The sequence below is a fragment of the Apteryx rowi genome, unplaced genomic scaffold, assembly GCF_003343035.1.
Source record: "Apteryx rowi isolate R43461 unplaced genomic scaffold, aptRow1 scaffold_31, whole genome shotgun sequence".
In the NCBI taxonomy this organism is placed as follows: Eukaryota; Metazoa; Chordata; class Aves; order Apterygiformes; family Apterygidae; genus Apteryx; species Apteryx rowi.
In genome coordinates, this window is record NW_020449530.1 from 2,820,666 (window position 1) to 2,846,425 (window position 25,760).

Consider the following 25,760-nt stretch of genomic DNA (forward strand, 5'->3'; position numbering starts at 1 on the left):
TGAATAACAGGATGTTTCACAGGATACTACTTTAGAATTACTTCCTATATGAAATCAGTAAAAATTCTATATTCACTGTCAACCAGAATTCTAAGTTTTCTATGGAAATACTCACTTTGCTCAGAGACTATACTTTCTAACTCAGTCATAAGCATACTATCTGGATTTGTGGTGGAGCACACACATTTTTTGTTTACTAACTATAAGCTTCCTATTTGATTATTCTTTGTTCAGATTACTACAATTCCGGTCAGAATTTAGCTCAAAATGAGACATGGAACTTTAAAACTTTGTATGGTCTATAAAACTTGTATGGTCTATAAACTGCATTTTTCCAGTAAGTGGTATTACAAACCTGCCACACATGTTGGAGTATACCTGAATACAGTGTCTAGCTCTGAGTCTAATATCTCTGCCATAATTAGGGGCCCGCAGAATCGTAATGAAGAGCAGGAAACGTCTGCCTTTAGCAACCTATTTATCTGACCAGGAATTGATAAAATCCACGCTAGTCTGTGAACAGTGCAGAATCCCAAGTAAGCCTGTAATTTGTGCAGGCATTTTAGGGATTACTGTAGTCACAATGGTGTAAGGAGCTAACAGAACAAGGAGGAGCAGCATCTCTTATTAGACCAGATGATACAGTCAGATAAACTGGACAAGCTTTCAAGAACATACATTATATATTCAAAAAAACCCTCATCTGCTTTTCCAGGGATATATTTTGTTCTAATAAAGTATACTCCCTATGAATATAAGACAAGCATATTTGTAGCAGGTACATACAGTTCTTAGATGGATTCTGAAGTTTATTGTAAGCTTTTGCATTCAAAGTTCTTTGCTATTTTGAGCAGCTGTAACAACTATTTTATCTATTTTTGAAGCTGCATTTTTAAATTTCATTGTTTTGAGTTTCTAGTATTATCTGACCATCCTGCAACATTTTTTATCCTTAGGTTATTAATATGCTATTTCTACTGTTGCAATACATTTTCACTGGAACTGTACAGTGTCCACATGTGACATGGAAAGAATGTCTAACAGGAATTTTTCATCCACGAAGGGATAGGTGGTCATTGGTATATGAATTTCTTGATTTATATTTTGTACTTCTGTAACATTGCTCATTATATAAACAGAGAGAYGTGTCAGGCATCAGGACAACTGAGTTTTGTGTTTGTCTTAGTAAGAGTACAATGCAGTGGGAAAGGTTATAGTTCTACAACTAAACCTTTAATCACATAAACCAGAATGTCTCTATTTAGTGATGGTATCAAGCAAGGCATAGGAGATGGTTACAGGATTAACAGGGTTACTGCAAGAAATACTGCATAAAAACAAAGAACCTAAGAATGACTACAGAATAAATACAAAAACATTTTAAGGAAGCTATAGTATAGACTTCTGTAGACAAAAGTGAGAGAAAGGAAATTAAAATGGTAAGCCTGCTGCACTATTCCCTTTACTAGGCAGAGCAGCATATAGTAAATTATTTGGGCTTTGCATGCAGAACGTTAGTTTAATGCATTCTTATGTGCTTTGTTCCTACTGGCTGCTGTACTCACAGAACAGCTATATGAATTTGAGAGGGGCTTATGCCAAGAATCACAATGCAAGAGCAACCTGATCCTGCTTCTCAGAGTGACATGAGCTAGGGAAGTGGGGAAAACGAGAGGGAGGGGAGTACTCTGGGCTCTGTAAGAGCTCTCACGGGAGAAAGGAAGGAGGGAACGGATTCAGAAGTAACTCATAAAGGCTCAGAAACAGCATGCTGTGGATATGTGATTAGCTCGGTTCCAACAGCCTGGCAGAATTATTAGTCGRGAACTTGCAATGGATGGAAAAGCCTAGGAGAGATCCCATTGAAAGAGTCAACGCAGCCAGCTAGGAGCAGGGTTGAATATTAAAAGCCAGGAGACTTGGTGTCAGGAACTATGTTCTGAGTCTCAGGTTGCTCAGTCTAGTGAAACTCCAGCAGTTCACGTGGCCCTGGCTGTGGCAGCCTGCAAACCACCTACTGCTGGTAAATTCACACGATTGGTTTTACTATTGAACTATGAGGTACAGCTTCCTTGGCTTCTCAGGCCACAGCAAAAGATTTCATGATGATATTAATCAGAAGGGTGTAAGTACATGGAGGTTCGGGGAGAGAGGCAGTAATGGGAGAAGAAGCAAGCGATGTATTTCTCCTTTGCTTCCTCCATCCCCTTGCAGGAGTCTCTCCTCAGCTCTCGATTTGAGAGAGCAGAACCAGGAGAGGGCAGTGTTAGCAGGGAAAGCGCCACCGCGCTCCCGCGGGGCCGCCCAGGCGCCTACGGAGCGGGGATGCGTCYTCCAGGCATTTCAGCCACATCTTTCAGGTGAAACCCCAGGAAAGGACAAAGCAGTTAAGTAATCAACAGACACTAATCAAAACACCTCAGAGGGATTCATCTTCGAAACTGAAAGGAGGTTGGTGGACACGAAAGGATCCTACAGGTTATCTTCTGCAGAATAACACTGCAAAGTCAGTGATTCCTTGGTTTCTTGCTGTATTATTTATCATATGTGCAAATGTATGTATAATACCAAGATTGCTTACAAAATCAAGATAAGCACAATAAAATGAGCCCACACTGGAGCTAAAATAAATCAAATGCAACCAAAAGTAACAAACTTAACCAGATGAAAAAAATGTTTCTAAGAAATAAGTTCTGGAGCATCAAGAGTCCAAAAGGAGATTGTTCTGAACGCTGAAGTCAAGCAATAACGCTTTGCAAATTAACATATGCTGCCTTGCATGTGCCTGTGAGGAAAAATTTTTGAAGAAAGTAGCATTGAGGTTGCTAGTTTCAGAAAACCTAAGCTTAATAATGTGACCTTCACTCAAACAAAGCCATAGTAATTAACTGTGTGGCTGGTCACAGCATTTCTATATCATCCATATAATCTCCATTTATATCGTTCATTTTAGAAACAGCTGGGACCAAAGTATGTCACTTCTCCTTCACACAAGCTTCTTAATGGGGAACATCCAGTTCTCCATGATATAATTTGATTCACCTAGAGGTTTGCAGTCCCAAACATTATGGAACTTTCCCTAAAATTATTATTATCAGTTCTGCTCCTGGTTTCCAAGATCTTCTTGCTGTGAATGCAAATGAAAGTAGTGTTATCTTCCCCAGACCCTTTTTCTATGAAAATAAGAGAGTGTTAACACTCAGTGATTTTGTTGGCTTTTTCAGCCAGGATATGATGAAATTCATACACTTCCCTCATGGAAATGAGAAAAGAAATCAGACATGAGAAGAGAGAAGAAAAGGCTGGGTATACATGCCTAGCTGATGACAAGTAAAAAAAGGCAACTCAGAAAGACAGGGATAGAAAGGACTCCAGGAGCAGCTTCACAGTATTTATACTTTATCTACAGATAGAAGAACAAGAAGTACCTTCAGTGTCTCAGGGGAATATAAGCTTTCAGATTATCAGCAACAGATTCAGACAGTTTGCATCACTGCTGCCTTCCTGGATTTAGAACAAGTCATAATAAGAATACCTTGCCATTTATAGTTTCAGTGCATTAGTGGAAAAAAAAACCCACCATGAATTTAGCTTGCATTGTGCTTCTCYGGTCCCAGATATTTCAGAGACTATTTAAAGACTGAAAGACTGATTGACATTCAGAGGGAAAATAAAGGTATAAAATCATAGCATCATATTTCTTACATGCATTAGGTGAATTGTGGTGCTGCTCCATAGAACCTTACTGAGATTTGCTTATCCCATAATGCATTAGCAACTTAAGTTAAGAACCTTCTAAATTTACTTATATGAAGAAGGTTCCCTCCTCAAACTGTTACTTTCCTTCTACTAATAATTCTGAGCAAACACTGATCAAAAAAAAGGCAAACAGAAATAAAGTTATATCTCATATAGAAGAGTTCAAGGCTATGGACAGTAAAACTTCATGTAGGACATGGAGTACTTATGAAAGCAAAAAAGGAAAGTTTACTGCAGGACTTCTGTAAGGCTACAATATAGGGATCTGGAACTAGGTTTCCGTCAAAGTTTGGATATTTCTGGGTCAAACTATGATTAGTTTGAAAGATATATTTAGAGCTGAAAATCACAGAAATAAGTGACAAAAAGAAATTCAGCTGATTTGATCTTGAACTTTTTTTTTAAACCAAAATATATATATGTCAAACTACACTGTATCTTAGGCAAAACATCAACAGCTTTTCCATCTCCCCAGACCAACTTGTATAAATAGGTATGTATGAAGTAATAAGAGCCAATTACCTACAATCCTTTTTTCCCCTCAACTTTATTAGACATATAATAAGGCCAAAAAAAGGGATAGGGATATGGAAATGCCAAACTTTTTTTTTCTTTTAATGTAAAAAGAAAATGAATTTTTTCACATAGTCCCTTAAATACTTTTGTTCTATCTGGAAAATTTTTTTTCTTTTAGCTCTTTAAAAATATTTAAAACACTTATTTAAAAAATAAAATAAAATTTCAAAGTGAACATTTTGACTTGTCTTTTTAAAATAATGTAAATTTTAAAAATGTGTTTAATTTTTTGGGGCCAAAATTATTTACCACACTTCAATAGAATTCACAACCTATTTTGAGCAATACATCCCCAAAAATTTGTTGCATGCTGTTGTGAAATATATTTGAAATAATTTTGTACGTGGGATTTATTCTGCATCCCTGAGCATCTCTAAGCCTTGCCAATAGCAGAATTATTATTATTTCTTTGGTACTTAATGAATTGCAAAAGGACAAAAATGGGAGGAAGGAATAAAATAAGTACCTGTAAGTCACATTTTGCATTTGAGTAGGAAAGTTCGGGAATCCTGCATTTGCAAGTAATACAGCCACTGTCTGTCAACAATAGCAGTCATTTCACAGTCAGAGAACAATTTGGTATTCATGTGAATTCTGGTGCACATTATGCACTGAAAATAAATGCTGTTATCATGTATAGAAATGTATTATTCAGTGGATAAGCAAAATAAATAATAATCATTGCCTGTTTCACAGGACTATCTGCTAGGACACCCCCCCCCTTTGAAGTAAGCATATGTAATATGAGCAAAACCCACAATCCTAATACCTAAAAATTGACAATTTTGCATGTTAAGGGATTGTGAGAAAAGAGGTTAAGCAACTACTTACACTAATTTCAGTTTTCATACATTACCTTGTATGGCAAGCTACTTTCTTGATGTCAGATTAGTAGACACTGCAATTACTCTGTAATTTATATTTAGCGCACAACTTGCTGCTTCATTTCTCTACCGGTGAATTAGGTCTGTTTCCATAGGAACTACACATAGTTATTCTAGGCAGTAGTGAAAAATCACGTGCTGGGGAGAACTTACTTGTCTACAAGACAGATCTGAAAAACTCTCCTAGAAGTCCTAATTTATGAGTTTTGGAAAAGTCTTTTCCAAGGTTAGAACAGAGGGTGGGGGCCCAGCTACAATTTTGAATCTGCACAGGGCAAAACATGTAAGAAAGAACAAAGCAGGAACTACTTAAATGAAATTACTATGTACTATAATAACTTTGTGTTATATGCATCCATTTATGTCAGGATCAGAACTTCAGCCCTTCCAACTCTTTCCATGTTATTTGTTTCTCTTTAAGAGAAAGTACAGATGCCAGCAGCTTGTTTATTACAAAGTGATGAAGAGTCCTTTAAGGTTTAAAATTTTTGACAGATATTCCAAGAAGGAAATTTCAGTGGAATATTTTGGTTTCACACAACCCAGTGAGCGACCCCAGGCAAACAGAGAAGGCAGCTGCCCCTGCCTGTGGCTCCTTTTGCAGGCACAGGATGCTCACAGAGCCGCCCGTGCGGCCCCTCTGCACAACCAGCCACAGTCAACAGCGCTATCCCACACTTCCATCAACTTTCCAAAAACTTTCTTCAGTACCACAGCATCTGAGCAAAGCACAGAGTAACAGATGCTTCTTACTAATAACAAGACATGTGGAGAGGTGAGAGGCCCTTGAAAAAATTAGGCAATAGCTCAGGTTGGTATACCTTCTGCTTGTAGGAGCTGCTTGAAATGACACCATGGTAAATTTTAGGCACACGCACAGCACTTGACTATATCCTGAAAGCACTATTTTTCTTTTCATACTGGTCCTTTCAAGTTAAGAATAAGTAATGTTACTGATTGATAGTTTATTATTACATTATTAATACTGATTGATATTTTGTTTAAAATTAATAATAGTAATTCCATGGACAGATAAGAAAGGATAATGCTATGGTAGAGTCAAGTCAACTCATGGCTAATGATTATGACTTCTATTAATATTTAAGAACTATCACACTGATTCCAGGTTCTCATCCTCACCCGTAATGTTAATTAATATAAAAATATAAAATGCCATAAAATGTACACATTTTAGAGCATTCCTATATCCATTATTTTCTCCACTGAACTCAGGAAATACATTTGTACACAAAGAAGTATATAAATTGTAATTATTACTTATAATTTCTAAAGGAGTCCAGAAGTGGGCTGCTTAACTTTAAAACACATTATCCATTCCCAAAAGATTATAAATTAAAAACAAATGACATAAATCAGGTGGGGAAGACAACAAGTTAATAGAAGAGAGGTCAGATGGGGCAATATAGTAATTTAGAAAGGATAAACACAAAACACAGCAGAGTAAGTAATTTCTTTACAGAAACTAAGTAAGTTGAATAACTTGTCATAGATGATACAGAAGTAAGAACACAAGAGAAATCTGAACAAAAAAGCATAATGGAAGTTTATAAAATAGCTATTTATAATTTAGAGTTAAGTTTATCCTGCTTACAATATGGCTTGTAGAGCAAATCAAAATACATGTTTAACACCTCCAAATTCAGTAGGGACATATGCAATTTTAAAATTGTATTTTAAAGCTAGATATATGTGGTCTGGTGTCCTTTCATATGAAAAGCTTAACAATGGATGCTGTTACAATAAGCTTTGCTGATGGTGAAATTAAGATGAAATGCAAATTATGCTTCTTGGAACTAGGCCATCACTGGTTAGCCAACACTGCAGGTTGCATGACATTATCACCTTTTTCCTTCCTCTGCTTTTGAGCAGCAGAGCAGAAAAGAAATTACTGGTTTCTTGGAGAAGATTAACAGCTGGGAATCCTGAGACCATCCATGCTTTTTCTGAAGCTGCTATACGGGCAGAGGGAAGAGGAGCTTTCTTCACTACAAAAGCTCTTTTTAGGACAGTGAAGATTTTCAAAAGACCCTCTCTCCCTAACTCACAGCCCAAGCTGAGAGAGCACTGCATGGAAATAAACCTGCCAACGTGCTACAGGCTGCCCTCGATGCCCAGGTCACAACGCAAATGCTGCCAGAAACACCTCCGGGAAAAAAGGAAGTAGGTTGTGTGGGATGGGAAGAAAACAGTGCCTGGGGGCTGCCAGAAACAGCCAGGACACCCAGCAGCCTGGACGCGGCCAGGACCCTGGCTGACACAGCCTGCAAGAGCCATGGCCGGCAGGAGCCAGGCGAATGGAGCAAAGGGGACAGAGAGGGCAGGGATGGCTCTGTACGGTGGGCAAAATATCTCCCACTACTACTCCTACAGTCCAGAAAATTATTTTAATCCTCATCTATCAGAGGAAATATTTCTTAAGAATCACCTTCATTTTAGGACCTGTTAAAAACAAAAAGCTCTCCAAAATACAAAGTTACACACTTTTTCATAGCTGAATTTGAAGCGATGAGAAACATTTTTAATACTGGTTAAGCTATTAATAGAACACACACAGTTGTGTATTATTAATCTATTTGGTTGTCTCTGTCTTTTAACCTTCTCAGACTGCTGCCTTCCTACCACAGTACAGCACACCAACAGCAACATATTTAAATGTAGGTTTTCAGCGAGTTCCTTTTTCTTTTCTACTTCTTTCCTTTGTGACAATAAGAGAAAAACAAAAACTGAACTATAAGTAAAATGTGGAATACATTATTATGTTCTTAATGACATTGTCCTTCATACAGGAATAAAATCCCTCACTTAAAGGCAGCCATCTGAAATGTGAAACATAGTAGTAGTTCTACAGAGCCCAACAATATTAACATAAGGATTTAGGACAAAGTGAAAGAAAATATTGTATTTAATAGAAATTGCTATGATAATGCAATTATTTATAATGTATGAAAGGAATGTTTATTTCTCAGTGTCAAGACTTGGAATATTCTTCCTCCTTTCTGGTAACTTCAAATTTTTAATAAAAAAAGATGAACAAGACATGAGCTGTTCAAAAGAGGACAGATCCAGAAACTGTGCTGGTTAACACATTTGGGGACACTGGGTCAGAACTGACTCAAAGGAATATTTTCCACCAAATGCATAACTTAATAACATGGTTCCCAAGCATGAGAGATTCTTTATTGTCCACAACTTAGTCTAGCGTACCCAGTTGAGATTAGTTTTTGAGATACCATGTATTCATAAAGTACTGGCTTCAGGCCTTCATTACAAAATGGACTGAAATTTTACTACAGTAACTCAGCTTTACAAAATGTGTTTGATAAAATGCCAACAAAGTTAATTCAAAGAATTATACAGCATGTTGGCTGCATATTTTGATTAAAATCAACTGAAGTCACTAAGGAGCACAGTTGAATTCCATGGTAGCATAAAGAAAATATTATACCTGAAAGGTACCAATTATCAGTCAAACTTTGAGAGTCCACAAAACTATTTATGTGGCAACAAATTCCCCCTAGAACCATGGTGTTGATGCTGGCAGACACTATTCCAGCAACTACTTGTATATGAGATTCCATGGATTGCTGTGGTGATGTGCTGGAAGAGTGAAGAGCTTACATCTACCTCATATACTAGTTTTACCTATCAGAAGAAGCCACAGAAAACTCCTAGCTGAACCTTCCCCAGCAAATATGAAAAACCTACAGAGTATTCATTATGATGAAACACAGCAGGACCAACCTTTGCCAATAATAGTTGCTGCAATGGGAAATCACAGCTCTAAAAGCAGCCGTATGAAAATGAATTCTGAACTATTTATTAAAAAAAAAAAAAAAAAGAATCCAACTTATTGGTGAGAAGTGGACACGTTTGCAACATTCCTAAATACTACTGGTTTTCAATTTAATGTATCCTCCCTAATCATGTTAGCACTACTTAACATTCAAGAGGATTATTTTTTCCCCACTGAGGCCGCAGAAGTATTATCTACAGAATATCATATTAGAAGGGACAGGAGTGAATTTAATGCACTGGATTTGAAGTAATTTACAAAACTCATTAAAATTCCAAAGTTGCGAAATAGGTATTCGATCATGGGCTGCTGTGAATCTGGAGAACTAACTCCCTCCCCTTCCATGGGAATATTTTAAACACAAAGGAAATTCTACAGTTAGAAAGGTAAAAGCTCTAAGATCTAAATAAATAATGTGCTTTGTAAATCGAAATATATCATTAGTTTGCGTTTTTCAACTTACGTTCATTTAAATAAGATCTGGAGTGAGTGTGGGGAAAACTGCTTAGATGGTAAGTTAGTTAGTTTTACATGGGAATCACAAATGCAGTAGTAATTTTAAACAACTGTGGGGACAGTAAGCAGAATTAAGAAAGTAATGGGAGAGGATGGAAAATTTCTTTCTCATCTCCAAGACAACTTAGATAATTTTTTTTCCTGACAATTTGCACTTGATTTCTTTGCCATGCAACACATGAACGTTGCTAATAGACTAGCAAAGTTAATAATATATTTTATTAGACCAATACACACCTGGAAAAAACAGATGATGTTTTGGGCATACTGTCTATTCAGGAGGACTATTTGCCAAAGAAAACCTTTTCTATTTTCTTCACCTACATCTCTTGATCTAATAGAAGATATCACCTATTCCCATAGACCCTGAATATATTCAAAGACCATCACAGGTATAATAGACTAGTCTATTTATTTTAGGGATATTCAGACTTTGCCTTATTTTTACTTTCAGAGATGCCTCCCATACACGCTACAGGTTTTGGCATGCAATGCTTCATCCCAGTCTGAAAGCCAAGGTGGTTCGAAATGGCATGCTTCATATTTTAATGTGTAGTGTAGGAGCTGTGCCTCTTTATTGTATGAGGAGGGCACGCATTATACTGAAAAACTTTTAATCCCAGATCAGTGATTACAGACTATGAGGCCCAAGATGCTGATTTGCTGGGCGTAGGGGCTAGCAGGTGCTGCAGGAAAAAAGAACGTCAGGTGTGTGGAGGCAAATGTAGATATAGAGTGAGGCACACAGCCTACAATCATTCAAATAAGTGTACAAAGACGACAGGTACAAAGACAGAGACCAACTTCCCCATACTGCCTAGGTCCTGTTACAGACATATTTATCTTTAGAGGTCTGCTCTCCTTTCGGAATTGTTAGACACRCTTCTGTTAGCTTCCTGTAATTTGGCTTCTGAGCTGCTGTCTCGGCCTATATTGGTTTGTGTACATACTCAATATAGTTCTGTATATACATATGAAAGTGAATAATTTAGTGAAAGAACTGGCATTATAATCCAAAGGGTCAAAAGGCAAAATTAGTCACATTTATTTCTGGTATAAATTCCCTAGATTAGTTTAGCTAAAATTTTATGCATTCTATACTATAGCAGCAAAACTATAAATTAAAGAGTTGAGGAGACAAACAGGAAGGAGTGAGAAAAAAGGGTTGTGGGGAATCATGAATTACAGTAAGAAAAGAGCGGATAAAAACTGTCATTGAAGGGATTAAAGAAGGCATGACATCGTCAGAGTTGGGAGAAAGGAAGATTATTTCAGCAGCTGAATTATAACTAGCCTGACAGGCTCCATAGAGACTTAACTGGACAGGCCATTACTGAACCATTCCTCTCAGTTCTGTATTTCAAAACTCCTGGAAATACACTGTTAAGACATCTGAACTCTGTATTAGAAGACAGGGTATATGAGTGCACATGCATGCATGTGCATGCGTGTGTTGTATGTAGCACAATGAGTCCAAATCTCAGCTTAGGTATGTAGGCAAGGTGGCAATACAAAAAAATCAAAAAATTAGTAGCAGGRCATACTGTTACAAAATATAAGAACATTCCATACATTTACATAAAGTATCTGACTCATAAAAATGCACCAATTATAATTTAAATGATTAATGTCATTAATCATTAATTAAAAATTTAAGATCCCTAGCCTACATTAAGCTATTCACTACATCAAGTTCTACATTAGGCATCTAAAATCTGTTAACAGATAAAATATGATAAAACTGGTATCTTGCAGTTAGATTCCCAATGAGTGTGCAGATGCATGCCCTCAAATACTGTAGAACAGATAAAATTTCATAATAAACGTTAAATGGCAATGATTCCAGAAGGTATTGTATCCTTCCATCAGCTGAAGAATGGATCCTTGCTATCTGTATTCACCACTTATGGAATGATTTCACAGCATCTGTGTGTGGCACATCAGTAAGATCTATGCCAATGCTTCCGGCTTTCATTCAGAGCTTCAGACCACAAACTCACCTGCTCCTGAGTCATCTTCTGCAGCTCTTTCTCCCAAGCTGCCCGGTCATCATCCAGGTGGTAGGAAGCAGGTGGGGTGAGTCCACGCAGAATCAGGGGGTCACGGTCATGGCAGAGGGCTGTCAGATGTCCAATGTACAACTTCAACTTGCTGCGATTCTGATCAAGTTCTAAGAGGGGCTGAATTATCTGAAATAAGAGAACAGAAATAGTGAGGAACAGCCTGAGACCCAAGCAACAGGGAAGGCAGAGATCAACCACTAAGTTACAATCTCTACATTGGAAGAAACCTGAACACACAATATTCCTGCCCCACAATATTCCTTTGACMCAACAACCATCCAGCATTGAAGCAGAAAGAAACCAAGCACACTAGGGGAAGGGGACATGGTGATGTTGATAGCTGGCTTATTAATAAATGAAATAATGATGATATGGGGTGAAAAATGAAACAGTATTAATTAAATGAGTTAAGTCTATTGATTGCCCAGCAGTGCTTCAGTCAGCTATCATAACTCCTTGCTTTAATGAACATTAAATCTTCTGATGAAAGGTGTCTGTTCACAACAAAGGCAATAGCAATGTAGATTCTACCTTATTTTACAAACAAACATTTAATTGTAACATACGTACGCACTAAACACGTTCTGAAGACAGTAGTTTCTAATGATGTCAAGATGTTGATTTCTAAAATGAACACATCTCTATTGAAACTGGATGAAGACATACCTTAATCAGAAAGCCTTTTACAATCTTGAAAAGGCAAAGATTTCTATTTATTATGCAGGCCAGATTCTATATGATAAGACTGAAAAACTAAAATCAAATAACTCTAATAAGAACTATTTTATTTCATTACATTCTGCCTAATCTGAATCTAATCCAGGCTCCTCATTCCAATCCCTGGAATCACCCAGTTCCCGCAAAAAGTATCTGAAGAGCCATTTTTCACTTGTTTTACCAAAAAGTAGAGTTCAAGTGCATATATACAGACTTGGGGTCCCTCATTATGCCCCCACAAGAATACTGTTCTAGGTGTTCATGGACATATATTCAAAATCACAGTATACAGAACTCTGGCTCTAAGGCTTGTAGCTGACCAAAATTGAGGAAGAGCCAGGCACGGTACCTCCGCTCCATGAAAGGAGGTACTGAAGCTACAGGCGCTGAAGTGCACCAGCCATGAGAGCCCAAAAGCCTTGCCATCATACTGGCAAGTGTCATCATGCTCCCAGGCAGGGGCTGCACCTGCTGTTTGCTAGTGAGCCCGGGATCTCTCTCCAGCATGGCGCCTCTGACCCTGCTAATGAATAAGGAGTGAGATAATCCCTGAGTCAACAGAAACAGGGTGCTGGCACTACTTTCAACAAAGACTCTGGCTCCAACTCCTTCTAACAAGGCTGTCAGAGCTCACTTACTTTGTTTTTAACACCGTTCTACATGGATTAATTTCCATAGGGTGAGAGGACCTGAAAGCAATGGCTAAGCAGCTAATGTCAAACTCCTTGTCCTCCAGAGAGCTGGCACAACATCAGGTTGGCAGCAGCTGAGAAAAGCCCTGGTGACAAGGCGACAGGGGCACAGGGGATAGACAAGAAGCCTGCAGAGAGAGTAAGCTCACAGGCTCTATTTTAAATCCTTCAGCTATGTGCAGCCTTGGGGCAACATTTGTTTAAAGATACTTACACATATGAAAATATGGTTTGATATAGCAAGACTGCAGACTGCAGCATGGCAGAATACTTTTTTGCACAGGGCAGTAGGAAGGATTATTTTAATAGTATCAACACAGTTACTCCCATTTCCCTTTCACCATGAAGTACAACTATCTTTAACTGATTATATCCATCAACTTCGGTTGTTTGGTGAGTATGCACTACCTGCCCCTATTTCTGATAATCTGGATCACAGGTATTATGATCTGAAAGTGTACTGCCTGTACAAGTGCAAAAAAAAATAGAGCTTCTAATTTCCCTGGCATCTTTTCTGTCTTTCTGACTATTTTGCTTGCCCACAGAGAGGAAAATGAAAGATTGTTTTCTCACCCTGAGAAAACAATGTTTAATAAAAATGTAAAAATTAAGCAGTTAATTTCTCATAACTAGCTGTCCAGTCAATGTACTAGCTATCCTGTATTCTCTTACAGATAATAGAGTCTATTGAATAACTATACTTACATAACTTATATAACTATAACTTGAATAACAAAAAGAATCAGAATCGCTAACCTTCCTAGCTGTCCTTTGTAAATGGAAACCCTCTCTGATAAAGAAAAAAGCAAAACTGCCTAGCAAAAGTTATGGAAGATTTCAGTACAACAGTTGAATTTGATAACTCAGCGACCAGTTCCCTCTCTCCGTACCCTTCCTCCCTTACCTCGAGAAGCATGTTCCTCTCTCTCTGGAAATAAGCCAAATGAGGCATGTGAAAGTTCTTAACTAGCAGTGCTCCCAAAGCGGTTCAGAGAGCAATCATTCCTCTTGCCTGGGATCCATTAAACCCTGCCAGTCAAGTAGGAAATGCCCTTATATCTGCGTTCCTGCCATATCTAATTTGAACTAGCCACTTAGCAAAAGGTGCTGTGCTTCCCACACAGCAGAGCTGCCACTGCCTTATCTCGAGAGGCTGTAAGAGCATTTGCTAAGTGGGAAGGCAGAGCAGCGCTGGATTCATAAAGCAGATCATGTTCTCATGATCAGCTCAGAGCTGCAGAGCTTTCTAGGAAAACAATGGCTGAGCAGACTTCCCTCCGAAACCAGGATTATCTTCGAAACCAGCCAGTCTTCATTACTTGGAGCGATACGCTTCGGCCATCCTCATCGAGCATGGAATGAAGTCTGCATAATGTATCCTCAAGCTCAGAGCAGTGTTAATGGCCAGTTAAGTTTGGAAATGGATTTCACTAAAGAAGGCAATCACTGTAATGGTGAAGTAGAAACATGAAATGCCTGACGATCTCCAATATAAAAACAAACCATTTCTACCAACTGATAAAGACATTTGGGAATGTATTTCAAAACAAATTCAACTCAGAAACAGCAAGCTTTTTGAGGTTTCACAGAAAGTTTTAACTTTGAGCATAAAAAATGTGAATCTAACTGAAGTTTTGCAAGTTATCGGGGCAAAAATAAGCTTTAGAATGAAATTACTACTGCTTCTTTAACTAGTCCTGCTGTTGCTGTAAAATGGCCAGCTTAAATATGAATAACTGTATTTATAATTTGTTTAATGATAAAAGTCTGTATTCAAACTCACATATGTACAGCATAGATAAGAAAAGGTACTTGTGCTGACTGTGGTTGGAGAGACCTATCTAAATGTTTGGTCACTTTTACTGTGGGAGATGAATACACCTCAGATACAGAGACCATGGTGTCTTAAAGTTTGTCTGAATGGTGTCTAATGTAAATATGCAAAAACATGTAGGTGGTTATATGAAAAAGAAAACCCGTGAATGGGCGGTATAACAGCAACAGCACTGAACTGAGACAAATGCRATATTGACTATCCATAAACGTCTGCAGAGTAAAGTATGGTTTTAATCAACATGTAATAGGACTCACTCACCACAACCACCAGCTTTAAATTATTGGTTCTCCATGCAGAAGGGCTAATGACCTGGTCACCTTTCTCCCTGCTAAAACATCCCCTTCTTCTATGAAGTAAGCAACCACTCTTTTCTTTCTCAGAACTACATAATTAACGTTACTTAGCTATTTCAGAGAAAATGTTCTAAACTTCTACTTAGCTATAAATCTGCAGCTCCCATTTTGGAACTGAAGAAACTCTTGTATGCAARTCTAAAAGCTTGTCTGTTTTTTCCAGCTACATCAGCTGATAAAATAAAAATTATCGCCTTACAAAACCTGCCTTCCTCATCAGAATCATGCATGTGAATCAAATGCAGTAATCTTTCTTACAAGCACATGCAGATGCTTCCTCTAGGCAAGAATAAAAAAAAAAAAAAAAGGAGAAAATAGTATCTTCTTGACATAGCAACTATGTTTGCTATACATACGCTTGGCACTGGCAGGACTGTTCCCATACTCTCCTAGTAGCTTGACTAACTTGCTTGCATGTATCATGTGTGTACATACTCACTACAAAATGCTAAGAAGCAAAATAATGCAGATAACTGGCTTTCATCTTGCAACCTAATAATTCAGTAGTTCTTTTCAACTTACTGATAAACCATTAAATATTTGGAAAAATCCCAGAAAGAACAGAGTTATCAAAAAGGGAATAAAATGGAATTGAGATATATTCTGGGGGGTCAAAGTAAATGAAGTGAGGATATAACTGGTTTTGTACCTAACATATTAGAAAAAAGTGTACACAAAAGGAATCAGAAAATTTCCAAGAAATGAACTGAACTGAGACATGCTCTAGCTTGCTAGCTTGGCCTATGGAACTTGACTGATCCCTGATTTTTAGAAGTCTTTGTAGATTCTGTAAAGTTAAAAAAAAAAAAAATCTGCAAAAAATCCCCAAACTTCAGACTGGACATAGCAAATAGCAAATATATTTTGAAAACAATCAAGTTAAACCGAGCCAGCCCTTTACCACCTGTCAATCACATCCTCACACTCTCATGTGGGGATGGGAAATTATTTTCAGCTCCAGTTTTCAAACTTTGTTGCATACAGATGCCAGTTTGCTGCCCAATAAAACTTGCCTCCCAAACTACCATTGCACAAGAGAAGATGGGCTGAAAGTCTGGGTAAATATAGATACTTGTTAAAAAGAAATTATGCCAGGGAGGATCTGAAAAGTCTAGATGGAGTGGATCATAGAGGCTCCTCAGATGTCAAAAAGAAACAAACAGGAAAAAAAAAAAACAACAACCCCCACCAATTCCTCCATATCTTGTTTTCATTATAGATATTACGAGAAAAGAAAATTTTGCCTATAGTGCAAAATTTCCCATACTGTAAGTTATGGAAATTAGCTAAGAAACAGAATGATATAGTCTGGAAGTATTTGCATGGGAAATTGAACTACACCTCTCTCTGGCTCAGGCCATTTGTGTTTGTTTGGCAACAAATGCAAGGGTTCAAATACAAACAACGTGTAACCACTGAATGCAGTGGAGTTTTATGAGGCATGAATTTGGCTTAGAAAGTGCAAGGCTTTCTCAAATTCAGAACAATTTATCACTGATGTCTTCCGTTCGATATTTTAAATGGAAACAGAAGAAAGTTCTCAAAAGACACTGCCTGACCCCAGTTCAGTTCAGCTCAGTTCATTGCTGCGTAGAGATACTTGGTTCCTTCAAAGACCACAAGAGAAAAGCTCAAGGACAGGCTCAGTTTTCTTTAGATTTGTTTTAAAGACAAAAATGGATTTAAATCTACCCTTCATCATTTTGTCCTCATAAAACAAAACAAAACAACATGAGCAAGGAGTTGAAAGACATTGTGGCTATTTTGACAGAGCTGTCTCTTTCTCAGTTCATTCCTGACAAAATCAATTAGGAAATCATTTTTATAAAGCAAATTCTTTTTGAAATTTTTATACACCATGAACAAATCCCACGGATTAATGATTTCCAGAGGTCACCCTCTTCACCTTGGGAAAAATCCAGACCAGAAGAAAAGAACAGAGAAAACACAAAACAGGGAAAGTAGTTTTTTCATTAGTTCCCTCCATTCAAATAAACTCTTTTCCCCATAATGTAGGTGAGAATCAAAGAATTGCAATAGGTTGATAGGATTCCTAAAGTACTGAAAAAGCAGTTCACAAACATTTTTCAACATAACAAATCCAGACACTGGCAATTTTTGCTTACATGGGCTGTGGAGCAAAATTTTGTGGGGAGCCATGTATGAAATAGTAGGGACTACTGTATATCAGAAATGAAACACACTGGCAGGCCTGTGTGATGCTTATGACTGGAACATTGGGGAATACTAATGTCCAGGAATGAGGTGCTTTGGCAGAGCTGAAGAGGTTGTCTACATACAGCTAATACTGCCTGAATTTTACCTGTTTCCATAATTCCTTACGTTCAAGAGCAAGAGCATTTGCAAGAACCCTCACCCCTAAATATGACGAATTGCACTGTGCACACAACGCATTAGGCCTCTCATCCCTTTCTTCTGCAACAGCCCATTCTGTTAAGGGAATGTCTCATTCCTAGCTGAGGCAAAGGAGAGAAATCTGTGACTTCATTGCAAGATGAGAACAGGACACAAAAATTCAAATGCTGCTTTTATTTGTCAAAGTTCTCTTTCGTTTTCAAAATTTCTTGGGAACCAGCTACCCAGAAGCTTACTTCTGGAAAAAACAGGTCGGACAAAGTGGGGTGAGATCTACAGAGATTCTGAAATTTTACTCCGCTGTTAAGTGTGTTAAAATCTCCTTCAATTGGGAATATCATTTCCATAAGTTGTGAGAGTTATCAAGTTAAAATTTTCAATAATAAATTCAATTATATAAAGCTGTGAAACTGGGTAGTCAAACTTATGGGATACTGAGAATTAGAATATCAGCAAGAAAAAAAAGTATTCCCCTAGCAAATGAAAATGATGCAACAAGTGTTTGCAGATTGTACAATGAAGTTACAGATTTAAATAGTATTATCCTGATTGAACTTTTGTAGGTATAATCAATCAAGTGAAAGTTTTGATTGCACAGAAGCAATTAGATTTGATGTTGCTTCTTTTTTTCTTTTTTAAACACGAACATAGTAGTTTGAGAATAAGTAAGAATACCAACCTGTTTAATTGTTTAATCCATTCAAACTTTCTACCACTTCTCTAAATAAGAGTGAACAAGAAAGTACATCTCTTCCTTGCTGTTCTGTATTTTGTTTTTTACATCTGCCTATTACAGGGGACAAAAAAAAMCAGTGGCTAACATGCTTGTGTCTGAAAGCAGAAGAATTGTATCCTGTACACTGGGACAATCTGCCCGTGTGAACACATATACCAGTGATTGCATTCTTTTGTCTCCCTACTGTCTGTTACATTGCTAAGGGAAAACAGAAAGTATTTCTTAAGTGCTCTACCAGAGCACACAATCAGTGCTCTTCTAGTCAGACAAACTACAACCTCCCTGTCCACAGGTGACACGAGTCTTTGTCTCATCCCTCTCTAACACCAAGTCCTCATACTGTCTCTCTCGCTCTCCACTTGCTACATGACACTTTCAAAGCAAAGTCACGTGAAGTCACAGGATGTCTGGCTCATCTGTCTTCAGGAATTCTTTCTAGGATTGTTTGCTCTACATTCAAATGCATAATCCCATGGACAAATATATGTATTTATATAGATATAAATAATATTTCTCATCTATGTATTGCATTAAACAAACAGATGTAGTTGGACTGCCTGTGGTGAGCCTACTATGAGCTAGAACTATAAAATCTGGCATCTTTCAGTAATTATAAACTTTACCAGCCAGGAAAACATAGCATCTGGAGTGGCTACATGCCCTTATCACTTTTTATTTTAGTCATATTTCTCTCAAGCTTATTTTCACAGTTAATGCATTGGAAAGCAGGTTTGGGCTTGATTCCTTCTCTGTTCTAATATTGTTCATCACCCCACCACTTCTTGAATAATTTCTTCTCCTCCTAACTTACAATGAAAAGGTACTGGCAATGACATAACCAGTCTGGCTGCAGCTATTCCCAGTCTGATTTTATTTTTTCAGTGAGTGTCAGAGCTCAAATCCGCTCTCCTTTATGCTACCAACACTGTTCAATGAACAACAGTTCACAGAAACTTCTCGCTTTGCATGGTTGCATTCTGGCATGTGGATGAGGGCTACAAGAGACCTCAATGGCAGAGTAATTGGAAGATAGTACAGACAATCACACAATCTATAAGTGACACCTCTCATGGAAGCGGCCAGGTACAAATAAAAATGTCTGAATACAGAATTCCTAGTTGCTACAAAGACCAAGCCACTAGTGGAAGAAGAACATATTCAGCTGTAAATCAAAGAAGAAAATAAGATACAGACCTGAAATAATCTCATTTGGTAGAAACGAATGATGGCCTTTTTGCAATTGTTTTGCTGAAAAGTCCAAATCTTTACAAAAAGAAACTAGCCATCTGTTTTGAATGTTTTAGAATATAAGTATCTATTTGTGTTCTGCTTTGATCTATAAGAATAATAGGAAGACAGTGATACAATCCAGTTACACCTCTTGTGCTCACTTAATTCATCCCAGAAGTGAAGATTACAGAATTCCATCTGGAAATCTCAGTCTTATCATTCTGGGATCAGAATGAAGACTAACTATGTATCAAGATCAGCTCTTTTGTGCTGGTAGATAAAACATTCTTGGACAGAGAATATATTCTTCAAACATAAAATAGTCATTTAGATAGCAAAATAGCAGAGTTAAAAAACAAGCTAACAAAAGCATTGTTCCCAGAAACAGGGAAAGGACTGGAAGCAGAAGTTAGCAACGTTTTAAGTTAAGCTTCTCTAGGCTGACAGTCTAACAACAGTCCTTGCTTACTGGGTACAGGATTACATGTCAGTGTGGATACAGAATAAGAGAGAAGGTGTGAAGGTGTGAAGGAGCTGTCTCCAAATCAGAAAGGTAGAAGATGAATCATAAGCAAAATACTATTTAGCTTGATATCAGCATCAGTTAAGTTGGTCACTTCATCATAATGAGATTGTTACTTACACTAAAGTAAGGAAGTCACTATATAGGAAAGGCTTTCCATTATTCAGAGGCATTACGGTCAGAGAAGAAAAGGCTATTCTCTGAAGAAGGGAAAAGCTGGAAGGGCTTGAAAAGAACAGATAGTTGCATGATAGTAATTCAGGATTTTGAACTGTATGCATCTTACTCTAACCATATACTTCTTGAAAGCAGCAAYTGTCAGACCATGCACTCTCTTTGTGTCTCCCTATCTGAGCTTAAAGGCACCGATGTCTTTCAGTTGCATAAATAATTTTGGTGCCCAGATAAGCAAGGTTCCAGGAAAAGGGAGGGAAGGCAGGTCATGTGATTTACCAGGACAACTGCATTCAAAGTGCTACCCTTGTAATGATTACTTAGTTATCTTATATCATCACATTTGAATGCATTGCATTATGGATCTTACTACTACTACTTCATTGTAAGTTTTGCCCATCTGGAAAGTGGGAGTGAGGAGTCCTGACTGTCATCAGTACTGACAAAAAAAATCTGGCATCTTATCTCTCAGTCAGGACAAATGATAATGTTTAAAAAAAGTAAGATTATTTCATCTAGCTGCTTTCAAATTTTGGATATGATACATCTTTAAGGCAAACTGAAGATACATTTCTTTCACAGTGATTTTACATGTATGAAAGAAGAACTATAACAGACATATCCACTACATAATTAATTTGTAAATTCTTTGAGAGGAAGAAGTGATCCTTCAGAGGACAAAAGATGACAATTGAAAAGAAGAGGCAGCAATCTAAAGAGCTTTGTTCAGTATGCTAGAATAATAGCTCCTTGAAATGTTTAACATAAGGGTTTTTTTTCCTTCTTTTGGAAAGGATAAGGTCTTGGAAAGAAAAATAAGAAATATTAATAAATTGAATCAAATACAAATCTAACACAATTTTGGGAACAAATTCAAAATGAGGTATTAGAATCACCATCATATCACTGTAACAACACTATTTTAAAATATTGTGTAATAATATTACCTAGCTCTTCTATAGCACTTTTCCCAAGCAGCAGTAACACTTTACAAAAAGTTCAGCTCATTTTACAAATAGAGAATTGGAGACGGAGAGAGAAGGAGAACAAATGAGTGGTTAGAGACAACGCCAGGAAAGAATTTATCTTCTGAATCGTGGTATTGTACTCTGTCCAATAAATTATATTGTAATACAAGTCGGGCATGAAAGCTTGGTGTTTTTTGACCTARCAATTAAAAAGACCATCTTGAAAATAAATTTGTTTAAAAAGCATTCATAGAAAAGCTTATGAGGTCACAACGTAATAAGTGACAATACTGAAAGCCTAAGCAGAAGTGTGACAGTAGGACGAACAGCTCTACATACTGCAAGGATATAATGTTTCTCATGTTGAGAAAAAGATCACATTTATCCACTGTACAAATGCCTGTGTAATCACTTGAAAATGGAACTCATTATTCATATGTACTTCACTGAAAGAAATCACTATATTAATTCAAGAACCAAATAATGAGAAGAAAATCAGTATTCTTCTCAAACTTCCCAAACTGCAGACACTTTTACTTCTGCAGTGATCTCAAAAAAAGTTCATGGTGTTTGACAGCTGTGGCAAAGGTTCAATGAAGTCCTGAGATGGCCTGTCCTATCTCCCTCAATGTCATTATTGCTCTCCCTCTCACCTGACCATCATAGTAGTTAGAGTTCTTCAGACTATATTCACTTGTCACCTACTTCTGCCACTTTCCTCTTCATCTGTTTGAATAGCCAGGTGTGCTGACTGACTACGTGTCAATTCGTTGTGTATTTCCATCCTTGTCAGATGGAAATAAGTAAAMACCACCTCCAAAACAAACAAGAAGCAAATTGTGAATGTTTATTCTGGGCATTCCTAGGGGTCAGATAAAATTGCTCTGCAGACGCCAGTTAGAAACACATGGTTTACAAACCTGAACATTCAGTTGGTTTTTGCATAAGTCTACTAGTATCAAATTCTCTGTGAGATTTAACTGTTTATCTCATTCTTTATTTTAATTCTATCAAATTGTCCTAAGAGATGGCATGCAGAAATGCCATTCAAGCTCCATTATCCTTTAATAATCATAAATGGCTATTTAGAATGAGACTGTTCTCAGAAACAATTTATTCACTAAAGATGTTCTTCAAAATATTATAATTTCTTGATTTAAAGCTAGAGTTAGAAAACTCAAACTGAGTTCATCAGATGAGAAACATGCTTCATATTGATGATTTTCCCTTTATTTCAGTTCTTAGGTTTAGAAAATTCTTGTCTACTGGGAAACTTAAAGTCAAATTACAACAACATTAAAAATGTAGCCTTTGTTACATAATGTATATGTGCTTGGGGGCTGACCTGCTGGAAAGCAGCTCTGCCGAGAAGGACCTGGGAGTGCTGGTGGACACCAAGTTAAGCATGAGGCAGCATTGTGCCCTTGTGGCCAAGAAGGCCAATGGTCTCCTGGGCTGCATCAGGAAGAGTGTTGCCAGCAGGTCGAGGGAGGTGATYCTCCCCCTCTACTCAGCCCTGGTGAAGCCACATCTGGAGTACTGCGCCCAGTTCTGGGCTCCCCAGTACAAGAGGGATGTGGCACTACTGGAGCAAGTCCAGCRAAGGGCTACAAAGATGATTAGGGGACTGGAGCATCTCTCTTATGRGGAAAGRCTGAGAGAGCTGGGCCTGTTYAGCCTGGAGAAGAGAAGGCTGAGAGGRGATCTTATCAATGTGTACAAGTATCTGAAGGGAGGGTGTCRAGAGGATGGGACCAGACTCTTTTCAGTGGTGCCCAGCGACAGGACGCGAGGCAAYGGGCACAAACTGAAACACAGACAGTTCCATCTGAACATGAGGAAAAACTTCTTCACTGTGAGGGTGACAGAGCACTGGAACAGGTTGCCCAGAGAGGTTGTGGAGTCTCCTTCTCTGGAGATATTCAAAACCCACCTGGACGCGATCCTGTGCAATGTGCTCTAGGTAACTCTGCTTGAGCCGGGGGGGTTGGACTTAGATGATCTGCAGAGGTCCCTTCCAACCTCAATCATTCTTTGATTCTATGATTCAGTATTCTAGTGATGCTGCAAATTATGATTTATAGTATTTTTGACATGAAATTCATGAATCTTAGTTGAATTGACTGTTTCTCTCTTCTTAAAAAAATCATTCAAATAGTTTCCCATTGTGACTTAACCCCTCTTTCCAGCACAGACATCACCTCCGAAATCTTTGGAGACTTGCCAAATTAGGCTGGTGTATTCAGCAGTCAATGCACTATACTTACTGTTTTTGTGTTAAAATTTGTAAAACTCAAATATTAAAGAAAAATATCAAATGTAAGAGGCATTTTGTCTTGCARTATTTTTTCAGTAAGTAATAGGAACTTGCCAATATTTTCATCATCTTGAAGAAAACATTTTTATACATTCCTGTTAAATGCTAGCTCTTTGACCATTCCACTGTTCTCTAATAAGCATAACATTCATTTTCAGATTTTAGTTCCTGGAATTCAAGCACAGCAAAACCAAATGTTTTGCTCCTTAGGAGGCATATCCGTGACTTCAGAGATTTTTGGCAACTGTTAATACAAAATGCTTCCATGGACTGAGATCCAAAAAGCTTGTACGGTGAGGGCATCTACCAGATTCCAATTCCTACTGCAAGCCAGGAACCATGGAATATGGGAAGAACAGTGCTATACAACAGTGTGCACACTTAACAACATAGAATATGTATAAATTATACACTGGGATAAATCAGTTCTCAGTGTTTCAGTTTTGCTTCTCTTCTGTTCTTGCCCTTAGCACTTTTACTCTTTCCTCACTTTCTCCCTGTGTCCTTTAATTTGTCTTTCACATTTACAACAGTTTGCTGTAATCCTATGCTCACCTACACCTATTCAACAAAATCACTACTTCTCTTTTTATGGACAGAGGTAATATGAGAAGATTTATGAACTGTGCCCACGCTTTCTAACATAGCAAATAGCCTGGCCATACTTAAGAAAACTAGATGGATTGAGCAGCTTGAGAAGTTTACATACGGAAGCTCTGTTTCCTCTACACTGTGTATAGCCCAGATATAATACATATGTACATGTAAATATACACACATACACACATATCATATAATATACATTACATATCATAACATTGGTAAATTCCTATTATTTTTGATAACAGTGAATAATAATTAATTAAGCCATTGCCATTGGCCAGACCATTTTAGCATTTGAGAAATACAAAAGAGCATCCTCATAAACAAGCTCATGTGAATATGCTTGAATATAGAGCAGCACAGAGCTCCATCTGGGGAATAAAAAGAGAAGTCATAAGAATTCAGACAGCAAGGGAATGAAGCTGGAGAAAAAGGCTAGGAAAGACCATTTTAATATTTCAGGATGAAAAATGGTATTTACATTGAATTGTAAACTGAAATGCAAACTACCATACTCTGAAACTATAGGAAGTGCACATATGTTTAGAAGCAGGGCTCCATTTCAGGGGAGCTATATACAATAGTGTGGTTACATACAGAATTGACATAATTAAATATTAACACTTTGGGCCAATTCCAGAATGCTACAGGGAAAAAACACGAAAATGCCAAAACATACAAATAAATTAATGCAGTTTGTTATTCTACATATTTCAGTGATCTCCACTTTATCTTCAGTACTGACCAGAGGTGACTACCTCCTCAAATCTAAAGGAACTTTAAAAAACAAGGTTAGCTCAAAGCCTTATGCTATCAGTCTCTTCTTCACCATTGCAACATATACATTGTTGTATATGTACATTTAATTTAACACCTGCAGGTTATGGAATCTGTGGCTTATAATATCTTCTCTTTTTACAAAGGGGATGAGAAGGACTTTTTCTTTGAATGGACATGGAATATTGTATTAAAAACACTTACTTTGTTGGGAATAACTGCCTTGGGAGGCATCAATCACCTTTATGCTTTTCCCTGTTGATTGCATGCAAGAGAGACCTGAGGCTGTCATGTTGCTCAAATGGGACGCACGTAAGGAGAGAAGGCCGGCTGCCTCATTACTCTGATCGGGATATTTTGTAGCACACTTGCCTTGCTTTGCTGCTATAGTGTGGAAGCTGAGGAAAATGTGTCAGGTAGAAAGTGGAGGGGTACACTGTGTTTAATTGGTATGTGAACCATCTCTGTTTTTATATAGTAAACTAAGAGAAACCATACTTCTTTGCACAGTTGCATTCATAAATGTGTCGCCAGTTGGGAGAGGAAAAGAGACGTATCTTTCCATCAGTGTTTGCTACACAACCTTAATTTTCACTCCAGAATAAAAATCAGAATCATTCCTACCTTCAAAGTGAGCGTGCTCTTCCTTTTCATCATTTACTTACCCGGTCCTTTGTATTTAACTGACATGCTTCAGCAAATCTTTACAAGCATTGTAAGTCTCTAAAACTTCTAACATCATATACTAACACACGACCCTTGCAAGAGCAGCGACTCAAAAAAGAATGTGAAATCAACAATGAGTGTAAATTAATGAAGCACATTATCGATTTTTCCACAAAAGA

The 25,760-nt window shown here is 37.6% G+C and overlaps 1 protein-coding gene across 3 annotated transcripts in view; it reads right to left on the reverse strand.

Annotated features, from left to right (window-relative positions):
* The window catches only part of ERC1 (ELKS/RAB6-interacting/CAST family member 1), a 315,358-nt gene that overhangs the window by 2,612 nt on the left and 286,986 nt on the right, over positions 1–25,760 (reverse strand). For all 3 annotated transcript variants that reach the window (XM_026070417.1, XM_026070415.1, XM_026070416.1), the window contains one exon: positions 11,550–11,738. In XM_026070417.1, the coding sequence (XP_025926202.1) occupies positions 11,550–11,738 (189 nt within the window). The remainder of the gene's footprint in view (positions 1–11,549; positions 11,739–25,760) is intronic.